Source organism: Haliaeetus albicilla, chromosome 5 (genome assembly GCF_947461875.1).
Source record: "Haliaeetus albicilla chromosome 5, bHalAlb1.1, whole genome shotgun sequence".
Classification (NCBI taxonomy): Eukaryota; Metazoa; Chordata; class Aves; order Accipitriformes; family Accipitridae; genus Haliaeetus; species Haliaeetus albicilla.
In genome coordinates this window covers 4,972,893-4,984,365 of record NC_091487.1, presented here as the reverse complement: position 1 = coordinate 4,984,365, position 11,473 = coordinate 4,972,893, and the positions used below count along the sequence as shown (strand labels likewise).

Here is an 11,473-nt window from a genome sequence, read left to right as displayed (position 1 = left end):
ATTTTGGACTGGGGCTGCTCTCAAAGGACCAGGTGTGCCTTATTGCAGTCAATGAGGAAGGTGGGAGAAATTAAGGGCACATTACACTTGCTCGCTAAAAAGCACCAGCTGGAAGTGAAGCATTATCTTAGCAAGGTTTAAGCCACAGCTCCGACTCCCCATTTATCTTCAGCCCCGCAGAGGGGAGCAGGTTGTGCTTGTAGGCTCACGTAAAGCATATGAGACCACCCTGATTTCTCCAGCCCTTGCACAAGATGGAGCAAACCCTGCCAAGGGCAGGTGAAAAGCTCATAAGGCTGTTTGATGGGGGTAAAAATCATACCCGGCGGGGATCAGCTGCGCTGGGCTTTGCTCCCTAACGAGCCCCACCTGCCCCCAGTGCCGCCCCTCGGGGTTAAAACCGGGCCCGGGGGGGGGGGGGGGGGGGTTTGGGGAGCCTGGGTGGGGTAGGTGGCTATACCCATGGATCGTGTGTCGCCGCTGGAGCAGTACCTGGAGCAGTGCGGAGGGCAGGTAAGGGAGGGTGGGGGAAAAAAAAAAAAAAAAAAGCTGCGTTGGCCGGGAATCGAACCCGGGTCAACTGCTTGGAAGGCAGCTATGCTCACCACTATACCACCAACGCCGCGGCGATAAGGTTTTCCCGCCTGCCCCTCAACTCCGGTGTCAACCGCCTCCATCTTCGGTCCTGTGTGGAGGAGTAGCGAGTTGTGGTGATCCAGAGCTGCTGGGAGCACGGAGGAGCCCTGGAGGGGCTTTCTGCGGGGGGAGGTCGCTCCCATCTGTTGTAAGAGGAATGCTGCTGCGTTTAAAGTCTGGCTATAGCAGTGCTGTTTGCGAGGACCAGCCTGTGGACTGGGGGGGTGTTGGTACTGAGGGGCCAGGAGGCTTGGATCTCTTCATGCTGGTTGGTAAATGCTTGCAGAAATTCTTTTTTTTTTTTTTTTCTATTTGGAATAGCATTCCTGGTCTCAGGTAGTTGCAGAGACAACAGAGTGAGGGACTAGGAGAGGGCTGGACTCCACTGCTGAGCATCACCTTCACCCAGGGAACACAACTTCTTTACATGCATCCTGTAAACTAATTTTCAGCTCAGAAAATGGGTTTAGCACAGGCTGTTTAAATCCAGAGACCTCCTAGTGGCAGTCAGTCAAGCCCTCTGAATATGGCCCTATAAAGTATACAACGTGGTGAGGTGTAACCACAGTTTTACAAATGCTACTGAGCTTTTTGTACTTCAGACTTGCTGGGATACTTGATAACAGCAGATATGTGAGATATCACTGCAGAAAGAGGAAAAAAAATCTAAGTCTGTTGCTTAGAGCAGCTGGATTTGATTTATGTATACCTGGGTTACAGGGATTCCTGCAGTGGAAGTGAAAAGGGCTGTTTCCCCTCAAGCTGCCCCAAACTTGGTGATCTCAGACAGGATCTATGTGTGAAATCTCCTTCCTGGAGCTGCTGGGAGATGTCCAAAGCTATGAAGTTGATGGGGGCCTTCAGTGAAGTTAATTAACCTAGAGTCTATAGCAATAACCCTTGGCAGCCAGCCCAATATAAACATGGTCTTGTGCCCCCTTTCACAGCCCCTGAGCATCTGTCTAACAAGAAGGCAATCTTCCCCAGCGCTTAACCCTATAAGGGCTTTTTCTCAGACCAGTTGTATGGAAACCCAATGAGAAAGGAAGATTTCCTTTCTGTTTCTACCTACCCTATGCAGTTTACTTTGTTACTTTTTTTACTTGTTTTACAGCTATTTAATACTTCCAGCCTCATGTACCACTCCATCGGCTTCTTTATTTAAGCTACACCGCAGACGGGGGGGGGGGGGGGGGTTGACTGTTACATTTATTGTGTTCTCTGATGTGTGAGTAGTCCTACAGGCTCATGATGAGGCTTTTTTGAACCATCTTCTCTGCATTGTGGTTCATACAAAACTTCCTTAATTAGCTCCTGTACAGCTAAACCTTAATCACCCGGTGGAGGTCTTGTAGAGACTGTGCCTTCCTCCCCCTGTTGCTAACTTGAAAAATATCTATTTAAAATGGAGGTATTTTAGTTATTCCATAGTATATTGTTACTTGTAACTGTTAATACATTTGTATCTGACCTCTTAATTCTCAGATAGTGCTCTTGGATCCTGTTTTCCAAAGAGCCAAGGGGTTAAGGAGTGCCTAGTCTTAGTCAGCAGCACTCTGCCCCAGCTGATCTCAGGGGGCTCTGCACTCAAAGTCAGTTTTAGAAACAGTTTTGAACCCAGGTGTTCATGATGCTTTCAGAGCTAGACCTGATCACACTGGTATTCAAGACAGTAAGGGTTCACTGGGTGGATTTCTCACTTAGCAATGCAACCATGCACACAGGGAGATCTCTGCTCCCACTTTGCAGTGTATTTGCCTGTAGACACCTGGAAATCTTTTACTAAGTGAGCTGATTAGCACAGAGCATAGAGCAGCACTGGCTCAGGGCTGAAAAATCAGTGATCTGGAAACCCCACTCCCACTGGAGCTCAGGCAGTTGCTGCCAACTCGAGGGCCTCAGACTTGTGCACTGTTCCCTGTTCTGATTTGTGCTTGGACTTTTCAAGTCCTTTTGGCTCTCGAGCCCAAAAATGCCAAAATTAACACAAAACCTCTTGTATGGATTGTCTAGTCCAAGCTGTCACCTGCTGTGTGTATTGGCAGAAACCACCTTCTTGGAAGCAGCTTTTCGCTAACTAGAAGCTTATGCCTTAATGGAGAAGGGGATAAATCGTTTCCTAAACTCTTGCCTCCTCAATATTATGATGCCTCTTAAATAGCTTTTAATAATAATAAATAGCTGATAAAGAAGGACGTTGCTATGCAAGAACTTGCTTGCAGATATGTTGCATGCTTGATCCAGGAAAGGATGCTGGCTTTGCTAACTGTGTCTCAAATTAGTCTGGTGACCTCTGGCGAGAAAGAATAAACTGCTCGTGATTCTGTGAGCTGCTGCCCTCTGTTGCATAAATCCAGAGTAGCACCGACACTGTCCCCTGGTAGCAGGGAGAGGAAATAGTAATATACTGACTGAATGGGAGTTAAAGCCAGCCAGAAAATGCCAGCTGTCATCCTTGGAAAAACTCGTGAGCAATTATGTTGGTTATATGCATAACTGAGGCACGGCAGCGGCTGTGAAGGGCAAAGTGCCAACATTGTACCTCCAGTCACTGCTGAAGGTATATAGTATTTCTCAATTTGTGGTATTACAGTATTCTAGACTACCTCTGAAGTGTGGTGGGAAAATGCATATCTCTGCTATAGGAGTTATCTGGATTTTTATATGCTGATAGACAAGCAAACAACATGCTTTCAAATCTGAAGACTATTCTTTACTGCAATATGTGTGTGGGAAAATGATTTCAACTTCATTGAATAGAAGATTAATCTTAATTTAGTCTCCCAGTTAAAGTAAACATTTTAATACATGATTCTTAATGACACTTTTTTCTTAATTCAAGGATGACCTCTCAAGTAGTCCTCAGCTGTTTACTCCCATGAGCCCTTATGGTGTAGACCTTCCAATTCAAACAACTGAAGATGTGTTGTTTGGTTCTCAATTTAATCAGCCCAAAGAGCTTCCTACAGACTTCTCTGTGGATCTCAGCTTTCTTCCAGATATTACCCAAGATAACAAGGAACAAAATCTATCTGAATATGGTCATGAAACACAAAAGGAGCTTGATGGGTCAATATCAAGAAATGAGGACAGCAGCGTCTTCATGGATGAAAGCAGCTTGTCCTATCTAGATGCAACTCAACCATCTCCTGAAGCATCTGGCATGTGTCTTCCAATGACACCAATGACTCCTATGACACCAGTAACACCTGCATCGGAAAGCTCTGGCATAGTTCCTCAGTTGCAGTAAGTTTATATATGTAGCATATAGCCATAGATTTGCTTAAACTGCAAGGTACTGCTCTGACTTCTCAGAGAATGCAGCAAGTGTGGTTTGGTCTTAAATAAGCCCACCCAAAAAACTAGGGAGGCAGTTATTCCTCTCTGAGGAGATATGGAGCAAATGAACTGATGATATTGAAAGGCAACTGGATACTGTGCTGATCAGTGCAATGCAAAAATGGAAATGGCACAGAGCCATACACAGCTTAGCAAAACAGTGGAGAGTGACTTGATAAATCTGCTGGGTGAGCAAGTATCTGAAATGCCTCTGGCTTGTTAAGGGGGAAAAGTCTCTTCTGGGAGACAGGAGATGAAGTCTCTCAGAGAGAAGTGTTTGGTAGAAATTATTTATATATAGTATGTACTGCTAGTTACTTCAGTCTGCAGGATGAAAAGACAAAAATACTTGAAAAGGAGGATTTCTTCCAGCAAGGAGAATGTTAAGGATGACAGCAGACTCCAGGGGTTTAAAGATGTGAGTCTGCTTTTCTGAGAAGGTTTCTGAGCAAGGGAAAGGGGCATGAAAAGAAGTGTGAGAAATTCTGGCCTCATTAAAAGATCCTGTCCTGTCTAGGCTAGAGCAACTATGGAGTAGTTTATACCTGTAGAGAATAACATACCCTTACCTACCTTGAGTGCTGTAGTAACTCTGTAAACACTCAGTAATGGTTCCATTCAAAGCCGTAAAAGACTTCAGTAATGTAGTTATTGGAAGTCACACAAACTCAGTATTCAGGGACTAATAATTTTGTACCTTGTTATATCTCAAACTGTAATTTTGGTATTGAATTACTTAAGTTTTGCCAAAAGTAGCTTAATGCTAGAGTGGGAAAGAGGTAGGCAGGAAATTAGTTGATGGCAATTATTAATTGGAGTGTGACCTCACATTAAGCTGATAATGTTGGGGGTTGGCTCTGCAGTGGTTTGCTCTTGCAGTAAGAAAATTCCTTTCTCATTCCTCAGGAATATAGTGTCGACTGTAAACTTGGCTTGTAAACTAGATCTGAAGAACATAGCTCTGCGTGCCAGAAATGCAGAGTATAACCCAAAGGTAAATCTTAAGGACTCAAAGCTTTACCCTCGCTTCCCTTTCTTAGTGCTGATGGATTCTAATACACACCATGAGCTTTGTACTTTTTCTAATAGTGCTGTCTTGACCCACAGGGGAAAGTCATAAAAATCTGCAATTTGGGCCTGTTAAATTAAAAGAAATACAGGGGACCACAAGGAGATTTTCTTTCTTTTTTTTTTTTTTTTTTTAATAAAGCCAGAGCAATGAGATGTTACTAAGCTATTTAAGAAAGGAGATGAACTCTCCCACCTGTGGCCAGCTACCTCCAGCTGAAATAGCTCAAGCAGCCCTCACTAGCGGGGAGGAAAGATCTGCCCTGAAACTTGTGGCTGAAGGAAAGATAATTACTGGAGTCAAACTGGTATTACCTGATACTACTAGCAAGTGGCCTAGACTAGAATATCACTGGGAATAATGGGCTTTCTGTAAGTGACTCCAAACTGCTCAACAAAAAATGTAAGGGACAAGGCAGTGGTCCTGTGACTGTAGTCTTAAGCCCCCTGGTCCTAGGGGAGTGGAAAATAACTTCAGGCTGGTAAATAAATGCTTTTACAAAGCAAATGCATGCTGTGTTGAGCTTTGAAAGTGACAGTTCTTGAAAGAATGAACAGAAATACAGACCAGCTAAATCCCTCAGCTAGACTGTGAGGTCTTCTTCTGTATTTGTAGAGGTTTGCTGCTGTCATCATGAGAATCAGGGAACCACGAACAACAGCCCTCATCTTCAGTTCAGGAAAAATCGTCTGCACAGGAGCAAAAAGGTTATTTTTTTTGGTTTTCTTCCCTCTGAAGGTCTGGGTCTTGCAGCCACGCCTATATTCTGATGAAAAATGTCAGAAAATCTTGTTTAAATTATCTAGTAAAGGGCTGTCATAATTGCAAGAAAAAAATGAAGCACTGATGCTGAAAAATGCCTAGCTTTCTTCATGATGCCAGTTTAGTAATTACTGAATTGCTTGCTTCTGTCCCTGAATATAGATTGAGCTGAGCAGACACTAGCAGAAAAGCTGCTAAAGTGCCCAGGAATTGTTAAGGGGTTATTTGCATTTCTCACTGACTTTAAAGTGAGTTAGGACATAACTTGTGTCTGTCAAGTCTCTCTTCAGTGTCTGTGTTCACCAGTCAACACATCTGCCTCTAGAGAAAATGGGAATTGGAGAAAAGCAAAGCTTATTTCTGTACTCTGAAGCTCTTTTCCTCAAGTTCAGCAGCTGCCTTGGTTTTTATGTGCCTAAACTGTCAATGAGATAATGCATTAACTTACAGCTTAGGATACCTTCTCCAACCCCTACCACCACCCCAACTAGCTAGATGATTGTACCGGTGTCTGCAGTCTACCTCTTGGATCATTTCTGAGAAGCTGTTGTGAGGAACTGAGAAACCCCTGAAGAGGGGAACTCCTGGGTGATGCAATATGCTCCAATGTGTTCAAATAAACCACAGGAAAGTGAATTACAAAGTGTTTTATTCCCTTTAGCTCACTGATGTGGTTCTGGGGACAGAGGCTTGCTATTTTGAGCAGCATATCTTTTTTTTCTGGAGCACAGATTAGCATGGTGGTGGCTCTAAACTGACTTCCATCTTGAGAGCAGAAGAAAGCACTAATCGAAGCTGCTTTTCCTTTCTGCTCTTCCTTCAGTGAAGAGCAATCGCGGCTTGCAGCCAGGAAGTATGCACGCGTGGTGCAGAAACTTGGGTTCCCTGCCAAGTTCCTGGACTTCAAGATACAGAATATGGTTGGGAGCTGTGATGTGAGGTTCCCCATCCGGCTGGAAGGCTTGGTTCTCACTCACCCGCAGTTCAGCAGGTATGTGGAAGTCAGGGTTACAACCCCATGCAACTTGGAGCAGTGTCTTTGTAAGCTGTGAAGAGACTCAAATCCTGAGGCTGTACAAGCCTAGCAGAAGAGCATAATAATTAACTGGATACTGAATATCAAGCATGTCTTTCTCTCACCAAAAGACATGCTCGCTTGTTCAGCCAGCATGAAGTGGCTGTAGATGCCATGTGTTACAATAAAGATAGTAAGGTTTATCTTCTGCAATAACTCCTGTTCGGAGTGGGGCACAGGCCAAAATGACCCTGTGCTTGACTGCCAGGATGACATACAGCAGCTAGCAGTAAAGCTTCCAGTGCTTGAAACCATGACTGACACAATCCAACAGTAAAGGGCTCTTCTAAAACTGCCCTCCTGCGTGGTGTTCGCTGCTTTCTCCTTGCAGGGCCACTATAAACGCCAGCTTTAGAAACCTTGCAACTGTGAGCATACTACACAAGTGTTCAAGTCACTTCTGGGGTAAATTAGGTGCACATTAGACCTGGTTAAGATGAAGAGCTGAAGAACTGCAAGAAGCTCCTGGGTTCTTTGTTCAGTTGGTTAATGAAGATACTCTCTTTTGTAAAAGCTTTCTTTGACAGTGAATATTGACACAATCTTCGGTGCTGCTGCATATCAGCAATGCGCACCGGAGACTGTCATTAATCTGAGCGGTGTTGGTGATCAGAATTTTACTAGTCTCCTGTTATTGCCAAGTGCGATACCAAACCCTAGTGGGTATTTTTCTTCTCTGCAGACCATGTCAATAGGAAAATAGCCAGTCTTGATTAAACACTTCAGGTTTAATTGAAGCAGCTCTTAAGCTACTTGAACCTGATCTATGCCCTTGCTCCATTGTGAACCTTTCATAGTAAGCAGGCCTCTTAACTCCTGTCCAGCCAAATGCCTATCTGCAAGGATAAGGTTTCTAACCTTCAGGTGTGAAGCCAGACTGCAGCTGCAAAATACACAACTGAAAATACAGTTTCTGGGATATTGCTTCGGTTCTTTCTGTCTAGATGTCTATTAGCCATCAATTTAAAGTAAACCTGTAGTCAAGTGATGAGCATGCTGTGCCCTCAAGATGGGCTTGTTCAGAACTAGTTATTGCCATCACTGAGGAAGAAGGGATGATTTCAGCACTGACAAAATCAAAATTCAGTTATCTTTTATTGGCACTGCATTTAATATTTTGCATTTAATTTGGGGACTAAATATATATTAAAGATTCACTTGGCTGTCATCTTGTCTTTGTTGCACAAGATGCTTCCTGATAAGAGCTCTTTGCAGACTAAGTATTTGAGTATGATTTGAAAATTACAATAATGGTTTCAGTGCTATGGAAAATCGCATTCAGAAGTGGCTCAGAAGTCTTTAAAAGTAAGCATGAAGAACTCCTACCAGCTCCAGCTAGGATTACCAGGTTTCTCTTGAAGATGTCTAAAACCTGACCTGCCTTTCTCTGGGTAGCTAGCTAAAGTCTATGGGTTTAATTACTCTATTGTTAATATAACTAAAGTGCACTTTATGCATACAACACTGAAACAGTATTTGCATTTTACTGATCTTACCTGCTTGCTTTGAAACAGCTATGAACCTGAACTATTTCCTGGCCTTATTTATAGGATGGTCAAACCGAGGATAGTGCTGCTTATCTTCGTGTCTGGAAAAGTTGTACTGACTGGTAAGTGGTCTCCCTCTGTATATCTGTAATCAACTGCTACCATATCTTCTGAGAAAGTGTTTAAATTGAACATTAGCTAAACTACTATCTAGCCACAGTAAAGCCACTTGGTGATCTTTTTAATGCCTGCTACTGCTTATCTGTGTTTTCCGGAGATAACAATATCAGTATTGTTGCACTGGAATCTCATATTGCTTCATATAGCATCTCAGATTTCCATGTTGTTAAACTTGAGTACCTTTATTTTATATAAAGCATAATGCCCCATGTCAATGTACAGAATCCTAACAGGATGCTGATGTGCTAGAAACTACACAGTAACTTAAATACAAATATCACAATAAGTAATTTAAATTTGCTTGGTCAGGAAGCAAACTCCTTAAAACACTTCACTGACAACATCAGGGATTATTACAGGAAAGGGTGGAGATGGAAGAACTTGTTCCAGACTGTTTGGCAAAACACTCATGAGGCAAAAGCCTTGCTGAGTAAGCGTGCTCAGGAGGTATCTGTACCACAGATCCCACGTCAAAAAAGTTGAATTACTGAGTGTATGTTCCTAACACATTCTTTTGTAAAGCTTGTGAAAATACTTTTATTCAGATGTACTGAAAGGTAAATGGCACTTGTTCCCAGAGGAGCTGAGCACTGTATGTATATTTGCAACACAGCTTTGGGGTATGTGAAAGACAAGAGAAGTGCCTGCCTTAGCCAGAGATTCTCGTAATCATGAATGAGCTCTGCCTAAGTGAAGAACAAGGCATTCGGTACAAAGCTTAAATGCTTCCCCCTCCAATGTCCCCCCACCTTCTTGGGTCCAGTAAAATCATAGTGGCCAGTTCCATTCCACTGATACTTGTGGGTTTGGGCACACTAATTGCAACACCCTTGAGTGTGCAGCCTGCCCAGAAGGACTAAGGTAAGTCCTCATCTGTGAACACTGGGCCCAACTGTAATGACAAAACTGCATTTGCTGAGCTGTGAGGTATTTTCCCTAATCAAGAAAGTAACTTGAAAGTAACTTTACTTTTTAAAGTAAAAGTTGTAATAATGCAGATGAGTTAGTCATGTCCAAGTGTGTTCTGAGGGAAAGGTTTACACATTCATCCTGAGTGGCACTTAATGCAACTGCTAGTTCATTTAAACACAGTTTTCTTGTAGCTAGTGTATGTTGTACTAGCATAATAGTGTCACTGGTGAGGAATGTTCCTGCTTACTGCAATACAGTTAGTGTACAAGGCTTGTTATTAAAGATTTGTTTGCAGTAACATGGAAAAGGCTAGCTTTGAAATCACAGGTGCTGTAAGAAAGCCTAAAAATAAAAAAGCTTCTCAGAACTGGAGGAGGGGAGTTCTCAAACTGTGGCTCAAGTTCCAGTATTGGAATAAATGCCCTTCATTTCTTGTTTCTATCTTCCCCTTACCTTATCAACAGGCAGAGCTGTTACTGTTAAGCAGATAACACCATGGCTTTTCTCAGTTGCTTTTTCTTTTCCAAAGCCAATGTTTTGCACCTGTCAAGTGTAGCCAACTGTTTTGGTTCCACAGATTAAACAAAACTAGTCTAGTCTTAAAGCAAGATAAAAATTGTTCTTTGAGGTTCCTCCAGAGGGACCTTGACAGGCTTGAGAGGTGGGACCGTGTGAACCTCGTGAAGTTCAACAAGCCCAAGTGCAAGGTCCTGCACATGCGTTGGGGCAATCCCAAGCACAAATACAGGCTGGGGGATGAGTGGATTGAGAGGAGCCCTGAGGAGAGGGACTTGGGGGTGTTAGTGGATGAAAAAACTGAATATGAGTGAGCAACGTATGCTTGCAGCCCAGAAAGCCAACTGTATCCTGGGCTGCATCAAAAGAAGTGTGACCAGCAGGTCGAGGGAGGGGATTCTGCCCCTCTGCTCTGGTGAGACCCCCCCTGCAGTACTGCGTTCAGCTCTGGGATCCCCAACATAAGAAGGACATGGACCTGTTGGAGCAGGTCCAGAGGAGGGCCACGAAGATAATGAGAGGGCTGGAGCACCTCTCCTATGAGGACAGGCTGAGAGAGTTGGGGTTGTTCAGTCTGGAGAAGAAAAGGCTCTGGGGAGACCTTATTGCAGCCTTTCAGTACTTAAAGGGGGCCTATAAGAAAGATGGGGAGGAACTCTTTATCAGGGACTGTAGTGATAGGGCGAGGGGTAATGGCTTTAAACTGAAAGAGGGCAGATTTAGATTAGATGTAAGGAAGAAGTTCTTCACTGTGAGGGTGGTGAGACACTGGAACAGGTTGCCCAGAGAAGCTGTGGATGCCCCATCCCTGGCAGTGTTCAAGGCCAGGTTGGATGGGGCTTTGAGCAACCTGGTCTAGTGGAAGGTGTCCCTGCCCGTGGCAGGGGGGTTGGAACCAGATGGTCTTTAAGGTCCCTTCTGCCACCTAGAATCATAGAATGGTTTGGCTTGGAAGTATGATAAAAATTCTGCCTTTAATAGTAAGTTGCCTTTAAACTCCTGTGTTTCTTCATGGTTTGTAATCTTAGGTTTGAGCTGCATTCAGTTATTCCCAACACTCTGTTAGTTCTTAACATGTTTTTTCCTTAATGTCTTTTTCTAGGAGCAAAAGAGCGTTCTGAAATCTATGAGGCATTTGAGAACATCTACCCCATTCTAAAAGCTTTCAAGAAAGCATCATAACATGGCCCATAAAGCAACTAAGAATAATAAATGAGTTTGTATTACTATCCATGGATCAGAAGCAAGGGTATTCCTGGACCCAACTGAATAGTTGTGGCTTATTAAGCAAACGATGCCATTCTGAATGCTGTAAATGCTGATGCCTTTCTATAGTTTGTGAAATTTTTTTTTTCTTTCAGATTAGCTGTCTGTAACCCACTTGAGTTCTGACACTTCTGTCAAGCTGAAAAATTTGCCAAATGGATGTACTTTTAATAGAATGCATATTAAGGTGTCACTTAAGTATTTTGTAAGAGAAACCATGTGTCTTTTTTT

General features: G+C 43.3%; 1 protein-coding gene and 1 non-coding gene across 2 annotated transcripts; one reads left to right on the top strand and one right to left on the bottom strand.

Moving 5' to 3' along the window:
* Positions 1-462: 462 nt before the first annotated feature.
* On the top strand, positions 463-11,182 carry TBPL2 (TATA-box binding protein like 2). Its single transcript, XM_069782963.1, has 7 exons — positions 463-513; positions 3,479-3,882; positions 4,882-4,969; positions 5,660-5,751; positions 6,630-6,797; positions 8,396-8,490; positions 11,079-11,182. The coding sequence occupies exons 1-7, from the start codon at positions 463-465 to the stop codon at positions 11,156-11,158; spliced, it is 978 nt and encodes a 325-aa protein (XP_069639064.1). The 3' UTR covers positions 11,159-11,182.
* On the bottom strand, positions 551-622 carry TRNAG-UCC (transfer RNA glycine (anticodon UCC)). The gene has a single exon. It is a non-coding gene; the product is annotated as a tRNA-Gly (tRNA).
* Positions 11,183-11,473: the final 291 nt, after the last annotated feature.

Bases quoted from the DNA above. Each gene is read 5' to 3' on its own strand.
- TBPL2 (XM_069782963.1), top strand. From the start codon at position 463: ATGGATCGTGTGTCGCCGCTGGAGCAGTACCTGGAGCAGTGCGGAGGG. The intron at 4,970-5,659 runs GTAAATCTTAAG...CTGTATTTGTAG, and splicing joins ATGCAGAGTATAACCCAAAG to AGGTTTGCTGCTGTCATCAT. The intron at 6,798-8,395 runs GTATGTGGAAGT...GCTTTGAAACAG, and splicing joins ACTCACCCGCAGTTCAGCAG to CTATGAACCTGAACTATTTC.